Genomic DNA, 15,503 nt, shown 5'->3' on the forward strand with positions numbered 1-15,503 from the left:
CACACCTCTCCATTTCATCCATCCCACTTTAATTCTTTGTGAAACATCATCATCTATGTCACCTTCTTTGTGTATGATAGACCCCGGATATCTGAAATTGTCACTTGGCTTTATCTCTCTCTTTAATTTTCACCATGTCATCATCCATCATAGTGTGACTAAAGTTACACATCATATACTCCGTCTTTGATCTACTAATCTTAAGACCTCTTCTTTCTAAGGTTAATCTTCACAACTCTAACTTAGCGCTAATCCCCTGCTTTTGTCTCATCCACCAAAACAATATCATCAACGAAGAGCATACACCAAGGTACCTCGACTTGGATTTTCTTGGTTAACTGATCCATGATAAACGCAAACAAATAAGGGCTTAGGGCTGATCCTTGATGTAACCCAATCGTAATTGGGGATTCCTTGGCCTGGCCTCCCACAGATCTCACACTGGTCACCACATCCTCATACATATCTTTAACCCAACCGTAATTTGTTTATGACTTAGTTAATTCTACGGAATAAATAAGGGAGAATGGAAAAACAGGACTCATGGGGTGGGATAAGGCTTGCTTTAAGTTGAGTCGAGTCTGTGCAACTAACTAATTTATATACCCCAAGGGAGTAGATCAGTTGGCAAAGACTAGCACCTCACAATCAAGAAGTCATGAGTTCAGCTCTCCTTGGAGCTTACCTGTCAAAAAGGAATTTGTATTATATTATATATCATACTAGTAGTAGTTATGGGCTTATTAGCTTCTTAAGACAGGTTTTTCTGCACTATAACTAAATCCTTTCAGCATCTGTCCGTGGTTTTCTTTTCCCCCTGATCAACTATCATGGATACACCATGGAGTTCAAGCACTCTAGTGCTCTAATCAGCAGCATGTCTGAGCCAGTGTCCAAAAATGCCAGACAAAGAATCATTCAGGAACGGTGGGAAATCAGCTGTAATCAGCCAAAACATGCCCCAACCTTAGTTTCCGTACAAGGAAATGATCCCGATTCTTGAACCCTTGCTTGGGAATAAATGTATATTCCTGCACCCCAAACTTATGAAGCATTTCAAATTTGGCACTACAGTACTCTTCCATCACTACCAACTCCCCACTCCACCCATCTTTTTAACTAGGTCCAAACCAAGTCTTGCAAAATTCTGTTTGTTTTGTCACATCTATTGTATATTTAGGCATTCATTGGTATAATCTTGTTTACCTAGAAAGATGAAGTACCCCAATAATCTCACAGCAGGATCCTTCCACATCTATCTATACTCTTTATATTTTCTATTTATATCCCAAACAAAATGTTTAACTCGAGAAATTACCACTGACAAAATCACCTTTATGTCACACTAGTCCCTACCTTGTAATATTTCAACTTAGGCAAGTATTGCCGCAATAACTGGACTTCAATAGCAATTTTCTATAGACTGAATGATAGAGACTGAGTCACAAATTTCATATCAGAAGTGAAACTCTCATCAAAACAAATCAAACACCTAAATTGAAATGCACCATAGGAGATTTTTTACAACGCATTCTTCTATACCCTCTTTTGAAAGATCCTAACTACACCCTCTTTGAACCAGAACTTGCCACTATATTTCTTACAAAGGCATTCCTCCATACCCAGTCCATACATTAATCCATGCTACTGGAAGGCATCTTGCACAATCTCAAAAAGATAAATTGAAATGCACCATTGGATATTGGACATATTAATTGTGCGGAGAGCTCACTCCACAAAAGCATAACCCCTTTTGGCATACTTCCAACTTTTCAATGCTCAAAATTCCCAGTGTCTGGATTCCTCTGGCAGTTCATACTGACAACTTGCTTGCCACATATGGTGTAAATGCAGGAAGTCCACAATATAGGATTCCCGGGACCCTTCAAAGAAAATATGAAAAAAAAATAAAAAGATTCATGTTTATGGTTTCTAGATTAATACATAGAAATTCTAGTTCCCACGAATAAAAATCTAATAATGCCTAGTCTCATTTCCCACTGTAATGTGGCCCATGAGATTAACCTCCATTGATAAATAGTTATCTCATAGAGCAGAGGCATACTAGATTTAGGACATGCAGACGGAATCAGGCATACGATAACAACTCAGCCTTATCCCAATTAAATGGGGTCGGCTACATGGATCCTTTAAAAGATAATATTAATAAAAATATCAAAAGAAAAGAACACAACAACAACAACAGCCTTATCCCCACTAAATGAGATCGGCTACATGGATCCTAGCCCTCCAATCAGCTCTATTCGATATCATACATGAAACAAAACCTAAGCAATGCATGTCTTTCCTCACCACTTCTCCTAGGGTCATTTTGGGCCTGCCCCTAGCTCTTTTAGTTCATTCAATCGGAATCAAGTCACTCCTCCAGACTGGAGCATCCCAAGGCCTCCGTTGAACATGGCCATGCCACCTCAAACGACCCTCTTGTAGCTAATCTTGAATTGGGGTTACTCCCAAATCAGCTCTAATATGGTCATTCCTAATTAGTAAGAAATAGCATTAAAATAGTAAACCTCACAGAGACAAATACAAAGCTGCAATGGTACAGGTACAGCACTCATTGCACCAGGTAAAAGAGCATATTTTTTGGCAGAATTTTTTTAGTTCTTCCAAAGCTAACAGCATGGATCGATACCGCAGTACATAAAGATGAACCTACCACTTTTTTGGAGCAACATGGGAAAAATTGCAGCAATGATGTTATGCCCCTGTACCAGGTCAGGTCTGACAAGGCTACATACTATAGGTCACGGCCGCTGTATAATTCATGTCGGCAACGACCATGTCAAATTTCAGATGTTTATTAAGAGTGCAACAGGAGCAGTTCAAAAAAGAATAAAAACTAAAAAGGGAAAGGAAAATAAAAACAAATTAGAAGGAAACAAGCAAATTAACAAAGTGTCTATTTCTTAATCGCAAAAAGGACATGGATGCAACAAATAAGAAATTTACATATAAATTTTGTTCAGTAAGACACCACAATAGCAAAATCCCACCAATCAAAAGAGAGGGGGAGTGGGGGAGGAAAACAAACAAACATACATGGTAAGTGCCAGCACTATCAACTTCAAAATTCAATGAAAAATAAGTTCGATAGACTTTTTTCAAAATTTATCAGCATTTATACATACATTGTGATGCTCTCCACAGTAAGTTAAGACTGAGATCAAGATAGGATGACTTGGAAGCCTATATCATCTTGGTGAATTTTAAAAACACAGTCCCCAGCACTGTCAAGATGCCAACCATACAGAGGTTAAACCACAGTATAATACAACACACAATACAAGACAGCTCAACTATTAACATGAGTGGTTTAGACAATAGAGATTGGAGTCTTCCTTCTAAAAATCCCATAAAGCATGTATGACATATCACCTGATTTGATGTACAAAAACTGGTTCTGCACAAGGCCCTGCTCAACCAAGTCATCTAGTTGACAGTATTTTCATCTATCAATCAACCATAAAGCTGATTTAGTATTCACCTCAGATTAGATAAAACTTCCAAGACCTCTAGGTTTTATTTCTCTAGTTATAATCAATCTGATTGACCCTGTTTACTTGATTCGTGTATCTATTTCTTTAACTTGCACGGCACAGCATATAATTCAATGCTACAGGAAGTTCTGAATACCAAATAAAATTATAATATATAGTGGTAAATTACATGAAATAATGATTGTTCAATTTGTTGAGATGCTCTCATATCCATACAGTGAATAACTCCTAAAAAATAATAAAACCAAATTCCCAACAAAGGGAAGGCAAATATTACCAGAAAATCTAGGAGCAAGTTCTGCACAAAGTTGCACATCTAGTATAGCTCAGGAATCTTCATTTATCCAGTAAAGCTGCCAGCAGTAAACACAGACTGTGCATTAAACAACTATGCCACAACAGGAAAATTCCCATTTTTAGCAAATATTTCTTAATATTAAAAGTTAATAAATACTGCAGAACAAGAAGAAAAAAGAAAATAAAAATTGCAAGATGATCCAAAAAAAAAACAAATTTAGTGATTGATGCCCTTCTTTGCTCTTAGCGATTCAAGAGCCTTCTTTCGGAGCTCAATTTCAAGCTTTTTCTGCTCTGACTGTTTCTCTTCAGTGTCACTTGGATTTGAATCTTTGCTAGCATCACCTTCACGTTCTGAATCATCAGCATCATTTCGAAGTTTTTCAAAATCTGAGGGTGGAGTGACTGTGTCCCCTGACTTGGCTTTTAGCTTGCTTGCACGGCGTTCTTCCCTTCTACGGTGTCGTTCTTCACGCCGTCGCCGCCTCTCATCTCTCCGCAATCTCTTTTCTTCCTTCCTTCTTCTCTTGGCCTCCTTCCTCTCATCAATTTCAGAATCATCATATGCATTATCATCTGAAGCCATTTCAAGCCTACATGACCTCTTATGCTTTCTCTTTTCCACGTAATCAGATCTAAATTTCTCTTTTTCAGCCGAATCAGAATCAGAGTCACCAGGACGATTCTTCCTGTCAACATTCTTCAGCGATTTCTGTACTTCTTCTGTCCTGTCATGCCGGCCCCTGTCTTCAGCCTTGCTTGAATGGGAATGCTTTCCCTCATCTGCTTTATTACCTTCTCTGGAGGATGATTTCTGTACTCTTTCACTTAATGAAGGAGAATCTCTTCCATGTTTGTTAGCTAGTTGTTGTCCAGCCTGAACATCATCTGGTACAAAGCCCGGCCTCCCAGGCCCATATTCAATACCACCCAAAATAGGAGATTCTTTTTGTATAGGACTTTCAGAACGACCAGACCCCATTGAAGCTTTCGAACTGCCACAAAAATCAAGACATCAATAATTCTTACAGATTTCACACATGAGCGCAAACTAGTGAGATAATGGCGTACCTCTTTTTGTCCCGGTATTTCTTTCTCAATTCTGTGTTATCTGGATGACCCCTAGCTTCAGCAGACTGATGACCACCTACTCTTTCAGGGCGGTACTCTTCCTGTCGAAAATCCTTCACAGAAGAATGTTTCCAATTGCCAGATCTGGGTGAATGTCTATCTGAAAAATTATTCCTATATTTCTCATCCTCCCTGAAATACAGAAGTCAGGCATAATAAATTAAATATATTGAACAAGCAAAGAGAACATGTCGAAGCATGATTATGAGGTCCAAATTCCAACAAACAATGCAGGAAGTTGTCAATGTGATATTCAACCTCGCATGACTGATCTCTTCCGCCCAACTTGTTTCTGAGCTGTCATGACGAACTGTCTGTTTCCTTGGCCGCCTCACAGGACTTGCACTGCCATGACGACTCAACCGTTCTTTCTCTTGCCTCGGAGGACTCTCAGATGAGCTGTGGACCCTTCAGTAGTACATGAAAGTAAGCAGATTAAGTAAGAACAGGAAAAAGAGGAGTATAATCCCATAACACAGTGACCAAAACCATGAAACAGACCTATCCTCATGAGGGCTCAATTTCCCCATGTGTGGTGAAGAATCTGATGGACTTCGAGAAAATTCTGGTGTATGAGCCAAAGCAGGCTTTTTCTGATCGGCATTGCTACGGACATTAGGATCCCGTTGTGGTGACCTCAATGAAATTGGTGGCTGGCGAGACTCTGTGTCCACTCCCCTTTGTGCCTGACCTAGTCGCTCAACCTCTCTCTGTGGAGCATGATGAACAGGAGACATTTTCCCACGGGCCCTGTTACAGATTTTATGAGATCATAAAAGATAACGTAATCAGTGGTTCACTGTGAAGAGAGTAAAAGAACTATGTCGATATCAAACAGAAACCTATCCAGGACATTGTAACAGCAGCTACCTTTGAGAGACATGAGCGTTACGTGTACTTCTGGATTCCACACCATTAGTTCTAGCATTGCGGTCCCTACTCAAGCTTCTATGACTTCTATATGCAGGACTGCGGCTTCTATATGGACTACGACTCCTGCACATGCACTATTTGGTTGAAGCAAAGTTTGGGGGGAGAGAAAACATTGAAAACATGTTAAATTTCAAATACCTATATCTCATTCTTGGTGATCCCAATGGTGACCTCCTCCTGTGTCTTGGGGACCTAGGAGGAGGAGATCTCCTCCTCAATGGAGAGGGTGACCTGCGCCGAACTGGTGATGGGGAATTCCACCTAGAAGGTGGAGACCGACGCCGGGAGGGAGTTGGCAACCTCCTGCGGACACCAAGTGGAGACCTATGTCGAAGTGATGGAGATCTACGTGATCGACGCCTCACAGGAGAAGGAGATCTTCGCCGCACAGGAGGAGATCTACGCCGCACAGGGGAAGGAGATCTACGTCTTGATGGAGAGGGCAGTCTACGCCGCACAGGAGAAGGAGATCTACGCCGCGAATATGATGGTGACCTATGTCTAGAATGATATAATCTGCTCCTTAAAGGAGAACGAGGTTTTCGCGGTGAAGGCCAGTGACGAGGAGAAACAGAACGCCTCCTAGGAGATCGATACCGCCTTTCAGGAGAAATAAAGCGCCCTCGTGGTTGAGGAGAACCGGATAGGCTCCTTGATCTGTGCCTTTCACTGAGATAGGTACACATCGAGTTAAGTAAAATTATTGATGAAAATAGAATCAGAAGAGTGAATTACAGTATAGGTACTCTTTAACTCCTCATGTGCTGGAACAAGAGAAGCCAAAAAACACATTAAATGATGGAACCTAAATGCACATAACTGAATTATAGAAAATCTAAACAAATGTCATAGCTGGATTAAAAGAAAACATACTCTGAATAACTCCTCGAATTGGAAAATGACTTGCTGACTGACCTGGAAAGAGAGCTGCAGCAGAAGCAACACATGATTCCGTCATGTAAAGGAAGTCATTGAGTGGAAACATAACAACTATCACTAAATACATGGTTAGATCACACACCGATTAAAAGGGGAATGGTCCATTGAATGTGGAGATTTGGATGCGCTGTTAAGTAGACACGAAAAAATAGTTCATACTTGGGACTAGATAAGTTAAAACATGAATACCATCAATCAGTTCTACTTAACATGTACTGTCCATTTAAACATGGAAAAACTAAGAATAGAAGTCAATGCCCTGCCCTATAACACTAGTGGGATAAAAGTAATAAACTAAGCTCACCAATCACCATGTCAAAGAATAATTTAACAATGCATTCGATGATGCTAAATAATAATGAACAGTAACAAGAAAATGTTTTGTAATCCGAGTCTGGCAGCCAATTTCCTAGCTATGGAGGACTGATTTAGTTGCTCCAACCCTTGGTTAGAAAGGTATCTTCTGGTTTGGCTACATCACCTACATGTCAATTTAAGAGATCCATCTCCAACATATAGCTCACCATGTTATCATAATCCACCCCTTGTATCTTCAAAAGTCCAAAATTTTAAAGAAAATCAACTTTCAGCCAATTTCAAACAGTAATTCTTACACATGGCACTTTACCCCCAAAAAAATCTGACACATGGCAAGTCCAACAGGACAAAATTCAACACATGGATAGACGGTAAAACGGACAAGGCGTAGAGTTTGAGTGTCACCTGAACTGGCACATGGAAATTAACTGTGGAGTTGATACGATATACCAGCAGGGCAAGGAAATGCTTCTACAATAACAATAATACTGATCTGAAATTCTTTAATGACATTTTTGGGTTTTCCAATGGCTTGGTCGATTCTTAGTGCAGGTCAAAATGTGAAATGGTTGCCGGATAGAGCCATAGGCCAATGAGCTAGATCTAAATGAGTATTGATAAAATAAGAAAAAAAAAAAACATTACTTTCATTTCAGGGACAATCTAGGAAAAAAAATAAAGAACACTTTTTAGGTTCCTACAGACAAAATATTTCATTTCTATCCCCCACCTCCCACCCCCTCTTCAAATTTGAGTTTAGGTTGAAACTGAGAAAGTTACTGCAATTTTGTTTTGCTAATCACCATGCCTTGTTTCTTCCAATTCAAAAGACTGGACTCAAAAGGGCTACTCTTGCACTGGTGTTTAAAAGAAAAGGATTGAACTGATTATTTTTCGTGCTCCCACCATCTTCAACATATGAAGCAGTTACTTCCCACCCAGGATCTGGCAGTAATTGTCCTATTAATTACACGAAGAGGGATAAATAATTCAATTGGCTGTTGATTCTTTATCCCCATGTGTAAAACCTAGAAACTGGAATATAGAATTGTGTCACAATACAGAAGAAGAAAATTAATTTCTGTACCTCAGCTAATTGAGGCGCAATTCTATCCACACATACACGATGCCTCTCTTTTTTTATTTATTTATTATTTTATTTTTATTTTTATTTTTGTTTTGGGAGGGGAGTATTCAAGTGGCTTGATTAATAATGCTCTTTATAGGTCATTTTATTGTATCATATTTCTTTTTTTTTCACTAAATATTCAAAATATTTCTTCATTCTAAGCAGTATTTTGTTCTAATCTTCTACTTTTATGCAAATCAATACATTATATTTAAAACAACATTCAATACACGGTCCTCCCTTCCCCTCATCTCTACCGCTTTCTTATTCTATCTTGTCCTCTTCGGTCTATGTAACTTCTTCCCGTAATCTTTCATTTGTGTTGCAATAAAGATTCTTTCCCATTTTATTTTAAGTGATTGTCAGAAGCCTGAAGAAATCATTGATCATAATGACAATATCTCATCCCAACATGTGGAAAGAAATCTGCCACAAATAAAATCATCATGAACAATCAGGGAATCCTACAGTATTAATATTTTTACCCAGTTTCTTTTATTACTGTGGGTAAGAGTTTGGCAGAATAAAACAAAGTAGTAAGGAACCCTACAGTATAAATATTTCTAGCCCCAATTTCCCACCCTATTTTTATGTTTGATGGGAGGGTGGCCGGATACAAAGCAGCTCTGCTTGCTAGAGCCACTAGAGACCAACCTTGAATGCTATATCAATACTCAGGAAAATATGTACTGCCTAGCGCGTGTGCACGCACACACACACACACACACAACACACCTCAACATAGCACTTACTCAAAGAGTACCACATGAACGTCCACATAAGCATGACCAGGTGATGCAGATACACACACTACCTTGGACTGACTCAAACCCAGTTGGGTATCCAGATGGAGATGAACCGGGTCGAGATTGAGTTTTTGGAATATTTTTTTTTTCGTAGGATTTTAGGAATTTATGTTATTTGGGGAAATAATGTCTTTTAGTTTATTTTAGAAGTTCGCTAGGTAGGATATTTGGTTTCCCAATTGTTCTTAGTTTTTCTTTATTTGAATTAGTTTCCCAGTTACAGAGTTTGTCTTTATTTTTAGGAGTCTTTTATTTCTCTTTATATATGGTGCAACTCCCCATCGTTGGAGACAGATTTGAAGAATGAATCGAGTTTATGGTTTGAGTAGCCTGATGGCTGTGTGCGTGTACACTTTTCTTCTCCCCCCTCCCTCCCCTTCTTCTTATGCAATTTCTTCTCTCTTTCCCCCCTGCAACTCTGATTTCTACCAAGTTCCCCTTTCTCCTAACCGGCCCTCCACCAATTTGGTATCAAAGCCGAAGGATCCATTGTCCTTCCCAATCAATTTCTCTCTTCTCTCTTTCTCTGTTCGACATCCAACACATCCCATCCCAGCGCTGTACATCACCGCAGCATCCATTCCCCAACTCCTCCAACTCCAATAAGCAACCCCATCTTTGTTTTTATTCCCCGTTGTAACCACAAGCCCCCCCAAAAAAAATCGTCTCTGTTGCAAAACAGAGATATCGATTCAAAACCCTAGCACACCCCATCCCTTCGTTCCCCCATACTGTGAAACCCTAACCCATTTCCTCCCTCCCTGCTGTAACCTCCCCGACACCCCTCCACTCTGTTTTCTGCAGTCAATCCCTTTAGATCTGCTCAAAAAAAACAAAAAAAAAAAAACCTGCATATTACCCTCCATCTCCCACCCCTCACCTTCGATCCCACTGAACCCCAACCCACAGCAACCCCATCCTCTCTGTCACAACGAACCCAAAAATAAAAACCTCCAGAATCCCACCGTTTACTTTCCCATTTCTGTGAACCAATCAAACCCTCCTCACTGCCTTCTTTCCCCCTTCTGTGAATTGATCAAGCATTCCTTCACAACCCCCCGTCTCGGATTCAACCAAGTGGGAAAAAAAAAAAAAGAAGAGCAGATCATTGAGAAACATCGAGGAAGGCGTACCTGATCTGGGATCCCTAACGCCGTCTCCTTGTCGAAGTTGGAATCCTTGGTTTTCTGCTAAACTCCTGGATTTCCGCCATTTGATTTGCAAGGTTCTCTGCTGATCTCCTGATTCGCATCACTGGTTTTCCCACGCTGCTACTCTAGAAGAAGTAAAACCACCCTCCATCCTCTCCATATTCTCCGCTGGTAGCACAGTACCTTAAGTCTTTTTTCCTTCTTTTTTTCCAGGATTGCCCCTGCTCCTTTTATTCTTTGCTTAGTTTGCTCTTTTAAACTTGTTCCAAGTTTATCCTTTCCCATACACAATACTCCTTTGTTGGTTATCATTTAACTACCCATAATTACACTTCTGCCACTGTTGTCATACACTTCATCTATTCACTGTTTTGCCATTAACTCTTACCCTTGGACTGACCCAAGCCCAGTTGGTTATCCAGATGGAGATGAACCGGGTCTAGATTGAGTTTTTGGATTTAGTAGGATTTTAGGAATTTATACTATTTGGGGAAATAATGTCTTTTAGTTAATTTTAGTCTGTTTATTTTAGAAGTTAGCTACGTAGGATATTTGGTTTCCCAATTGTTCTTAGTTTAAATATTTGAATTAGTTTCCTAGTTAGAGAGTTAGTCTCTAATTTTAGGAGTCTTTTATTTCTCTTTATATATGGTGTGAGACCCCATCGTTGGAGACAGATTTGAAGAATGAATTGAGTATATGGTTTGAGTAGCCTGAGGGCTCTGTGCGTGTGGACTCTTCTTCTCCCCCCCCCCCCTCCCCTTTTTATGCAATTTCTTCTCTATTCCCCCCTGCAACTCTGACTTCTACCAAGTTCCCATTTTCTCCTAACCGGCCCTCTACCACCAGGTGATGAGATACCCCGAAGTTAGAAGTCTAACATTCAAACATTGTAAAGCCTGGTCATTTGCCAACTACTTCGATAAAATCAATTTTCTACCAAACATCATAAAGCAACCTCATGGATGTGCTTCTTCTTTTTCTGTTCTTTTTTTTTTGGGGGGGGGGGGGGTAAATAGCAATTTCAGAGAGGTTGATAGTCTTTCCTCCTTGGAGCCTCGTCCAATAATGGCATTCTTTTGTTCCATCATCTTGGGAAGCAGCATTGCTGCTAGTACCTCCTTAAATGACTCTAGAATACATTCTCCAACATTGGAGCCTCCCCCATCAATGGAGCTTTCTTATTCCAGCATCTTGGGAAGCAGCATTGCTGCTATTACCTCCTTAAACATGCCTCGAGAGGAAAATTTTCCAATCCAACACCCCCTCCAAAAAAATGCTGTAAAATTTTTACAATCAAGCTGTTGAATCTGTACAAGACGAGGCTTGATTACATCCCCACAGCTGGGGACATCATTGTCCACCATGGTTTGATCATTCTGTCCAACATAACAACACACAATTCTGTAAAATGACAACCATTTGCCACTTCAAAATATCAAAAAACAAAAAAAGGGGATTAATCTCATATTAGGGTCCTATGCTACCTGTTCAAAGTTGCTCAATTTGACTCCATAAATCAAACACAAAAAATTTAGTACAGAACAAATCAAAGGTGTCAAAACAGAATGCAGAAAATTATACGGTGATGGAAGACAACTAAGTGGCAAGAGAAAGAAAGCAATAAAGATATATATTTTTAATAAGTAAAAAGATAATACAAGAAAAGCAATACTTTCAGCTCTAACCTGCTCATCTTCCTTGAGCCATTCCTCTCATCAGCTTCTTTCTCTTCACTGGAGCCTCTGGCCTGTGAACGCCTCAAGATTGGATCAGATGCAGCATTATTGATCCTCAAGTCATCATTACCGCCGTCCTACAGTAGTTTGAGGCAAAGAAGGACATGAACCCAAATAATTGCAGAAGCAAGCTGAATGCCAGAACAAACATAAGCGGGAGTTAAAACCAAAAACCAAAGTTCCATAAAAGCTTAAAGTGGCATATAATGGATTAGTTACCATCTTCTTCAGGTTCTCTAGCTCGAACTCTCTTCCTTCTTTCTCTTTCCTCTTCTGAATTTCATGGGTAATTCGATCAGCTTCCGCCTAGAGTGATCACGTACAAAAGTAAGACAATATATAAACTATTACCTATTGCAATCGAAACTACCAATGACGTAACAATTCACATGATGTCAAACCTTCTTCTTCCTAAGTTCCTCATCTGTGGCATCCAATATCTGTTGAGGGATACCACTGGCATTATTCTGAGCACTCAAGAGGAGGGTCCAAAGTTCTTTCATGAATTTTCCAGTGTTTTTCTCCATAAATCCAGTGAGCTGGATTTGAACCTCCTTCCCGTTCACCTCCTGCAACAAGATTAGAATAAAAAACAACTAATCAAACTGAAAATCAAATGACAAAATTAAACAGATGAGTCCCACATGGGGAAGTGGAATGTAGAAATGCATATATAACAAACTTTTACCTTTCTATCCAACAGACCGTAAATGAAATTAATCAGAACTTCGTCCTCGAATCCCAGAAGCTCTGTTACCCTCTTAGCTATCCAGGGTTTGATCGTGTCTATCTTCACCTTAGTCATGTCCACCTAGACACACAAGTTGAAAAAACGAAAAATAAAAGGGAAAAAATGATCATTTTCTCTTGTTTTTTTTCCTTTGCATACAAAATGAAAAAGCTTTGTTTTCGATTAATGGATGCTCCTTGAGCTATACTAAGCCCTAACTTCTGCGTACTAAACAAAATCCAACGAAGAAAACGAAAACGAACCAGATGTTCCAATTCCGGGGCGAACTTCTGGGATTTCAACAGCTTCGCCTGTTTATTTGAGAAGCGAGTGTCTTGATCGGCCGAGGTGCCCTAAAATTCAAATCCAATAAACAGTTCATCAAGCCAAGACTTTTGACAATGGAACTCGTAGACACCACTGGATCGGAAAAATTCACGAATTTTACAGAACATATTAAAAAATATACAGTAAGGGATTCTTACTCGGAAGAACCCGCCGGACATCTTCGATAGAAATCAGCAAAACTTGGAAGTGTCTGTTTGAAAAGGGCAAAAATAGTTTTTGAGGATGAACGAGAGAGTTAAGTAAGTTGCCGTGAGTGAGAATTTAACGCCTTTTCCACTTTACGCCATTCCTGCCGCAAGCGGGAAGGGAGAACTTCACTTCAGAGGAAACGAATCAATCCCACGATGCCTTCCTATCTCATCCAACATGTAAACCTGACACCGTTTAGTGTTGGAGCATTTTATTCTCTTTAACTAATGCCCCTGATTTAGAAATTTGATTGTAGATTACGAATCTATCCACCGCCATCTGCCCACTTAGACATTGGATTCAATGGCAAAAGAGTCCTTCAACGACTCGATAATACGGGTCTTCAACTGAAACGACGAGTTAGATAGGTCTAGGGTTACCGTCGAAAATATTAAGCGTCTGCTGTGTTTGGGGAGGGTACGTCGTACGCTAGCCCGACCTTGAGTCCTGTTAGCCCAACCCAAGCGCACTCCGGCATTCGGTCAGGCTGAGCAAAGTCAGCCCAGGTCCAATACTGCCGGGCTCAGCCCAGCCCAGCCCAGCCCACCCCTGATTGACTCTAATCGGGCTGGTCTTATGCACTAAAAAAATCAGATACATGTGATTGGGTATTGGTTTGTTTCATACTCAATTGACCAATAGACTTTTCTTTGGGTTAAAAAACTTAATCTAATCTTAAATTTATAAATATTTTAGTTCAATAGATAATTACCCTTTTTTTTTGGTAAACAATAAATTGTAAAGCATAATCTAACATAGACTCAGGTCGGGTTGGGCTTAGCCCGAGGTCTCAACCCTGGCCCAACCTGACCATGACCCCAGGCCTGAAAATTTCAACCCTAACCAATCCTTAGGGTTTAAAAAATCCAACCCAAGCCCTATTCGGGCTCAGGGCAGGCTCGGGCCAATAGGGCCAAACTTACACCCCTACTCCTCAGTGTTGCTTGCTTAAAACCTTCTCCCTTTAGAATATTCTTTTTTTTGTGTTTTTGTTTTTTTTTTTTTGCTCATTTAGCATGGAGGGATAGAAAATTCATGTCGACCTCATTAAGTTGGGATAAGTCTGAGTTTGTTGTTGTTTGCACAGATAGAAAATTCATCATTTAAATCTAAAAATTCACCTTAGGGAAAGTTGATTTTTTTGGGTTTTTTTTTTTTTTTTTTTTTTAACATAACACTACCATGATTTATAAAATCGAAGAAATCTAGCAAGGCGCTGGGAGTAATACAGGGATAGGAGGGGGGGGACTAACCACCATACATTTAAAAGAAATAAGTTTGAAGCTCGCGTAGCAAGGTAATGAGCCTCTGCATTGAGCGTTCGAGAGACGTAACGAAAAAAGACTGAAGAAAACAAATTAACAAGAAAATCTATATCAGCTAGAATATCCAAAGTAGCCCAATTAGCCGTTCTAGACGGAGAGTGTAAAGCTGCCACAAGAGCCTGGCAATCAAAAAAAATGATCACTCGCTGCAAGCCCATGTGAAGTCCCAACAAAAGGTTATCTTGTAATGCCTCAGCCTCCATAGCAGAGAGGGAGATACCTAACTCAGCAGTGCTTTGTGCCATCAGAAAGCGTCCAGAGTTATTCCAGATCATCACTCCACGACCACCCCTTTGAGACAAAGACGACCAAGCATCATCTGTGAACAAGAAATGGTAGGAGTCCGACAATAAGGGAATGGGGCACATGGAGAACATAGGAGGAATAGTATGAAGCTGCTCAGAGCGATGGGCTGCTTGTCTACCTTCTGCGATCAGAATGTCCATAGCACATATAATGTTCCTAAGATCAGGATCACACTTGCGAAAAACTGAATGGTTGCGAGCTTTCCAAATAGCCCATAGTACCGAAACCCAGATGATGACAAAATTGCCACTATCAGTAGAGTTGTCGAACTGACAAAGGCGAAAAGAAATCCAATCCTAAAACGTAGAGCCATGGAAATCCGAAACATCAATGCGTAAAGAGGGCGCCCTCCAGCAAGAGGCCGCAAATGGACACTGTACAAGTAAATGCAATATAGTTTCAGACTCTATGTGACAAATAGGGCAAGTATCTATAGACAAGAGGTGTCTATTAGCTAGAGCACTATAGACAGCCAGGCTACCCGTGCAACAGCGCCATAAGAAAATCTTAAGCTCGGGTAAGATATCCAAATTCCATATTTTTGACCATAGCGGATTAACAGCGGATGGGCTCTCAAAAGCTCCTGCAGTTTTATTGTCAAAAGCAGCAAAGTAGGCAATTTTTACACTAAACATCCCTGA

The 15,503-nt window shown here is 40.1% G+C and overlaps 1 protein-coding gene across 10 annotated transcripts; it reads right to left on the bottom strand.

The window, feature by feature from the left end:
- Positions 1-3,829: 3,829 nt before the first annotated feature.
- Positions 3,830-13,439, bottom strand: LOC122651492 (serine/arginine repetitive matrix protein 1-like). Of its 10 annotated transcripts, none has more exons than XM_043844895.1 (14): positions 13,180-13,439; positions 12,958-13,047; positions 12,653-12,775; positions 12,366-12,533; positions 12,184-12,270; positions 11,914-12,041; positions 6,904-6,948; positions 6,798-6,809; positions 6,021-6,539; positions 5,820-5,945; positions 5,451-5,699; positions 5,208-5,357; positions 4,890-5,081; positions 3,830-4,813 (listed from the first exon to the last, which is right to left on the bottom strand). In XM_043844895.1, exons 1-14 carry the CDS (start codon positions 13,198-13,200, stop codon positions 4,036-4,038), a joined length of 2,688 nt encoding a protein of 895 aa, XP_043700830.1. In that variant the 5' UTR covers positions 13,201-13,439; the 3' UTR covers positions 3,830-4,035. The 10 variants fall into 10 exon arrangements, with proteins under 10 accessions (XP_043700830.1, XP_043700829.1, XP_043700828.1 ...); XM_043844894.1 differs by having other exon boundaries at positions 6,021-6,551; XM_043844893.1 differs by having other exon boundaries at positions 6,756-6,809.
- Between the last annotated feature and the right edge of the window lie 2,064 nt (positions 13,440-15,503).

This window comes from Telopea speciosissima, chromosome 2, assembly GCF_018873765.1.
Source record: "Telopea speciosissima isolate NSW1024214 ecotype Mountain lineage chromosome 2, Tspe_v1, whole genome shotgun sequence".
NCBI lineage: Eukaryota > Viridiplantae > Streptophyta > Magnoliopsida > Proteales > Proteaceae > Telopea > Telopea speciosissima.

Bases quoted from the DNA above. Each gene is read 5' to 3' on its own strand.
- LOC122651492 (XM_043844888.1), bottom strand. From the start codon at position 13,200: ATGTCCGGCGGGTTCTTCCGA. The intron at 13,048-13,179 runs GTAAGAATCCCT...TTTGAATTTTAG, and splicing joins TGTCCGGCGGGTTCTTCCGA to GGCACCTCGGCCGATCAAGA. The intron at 6,813-6,903 runs GTGTGTGATCTA...TTGCTTCTGCTG, and splicing joins GACCATTCCCCTTTTAATCG to CAGCTCTCTTTCCAGGTCAG.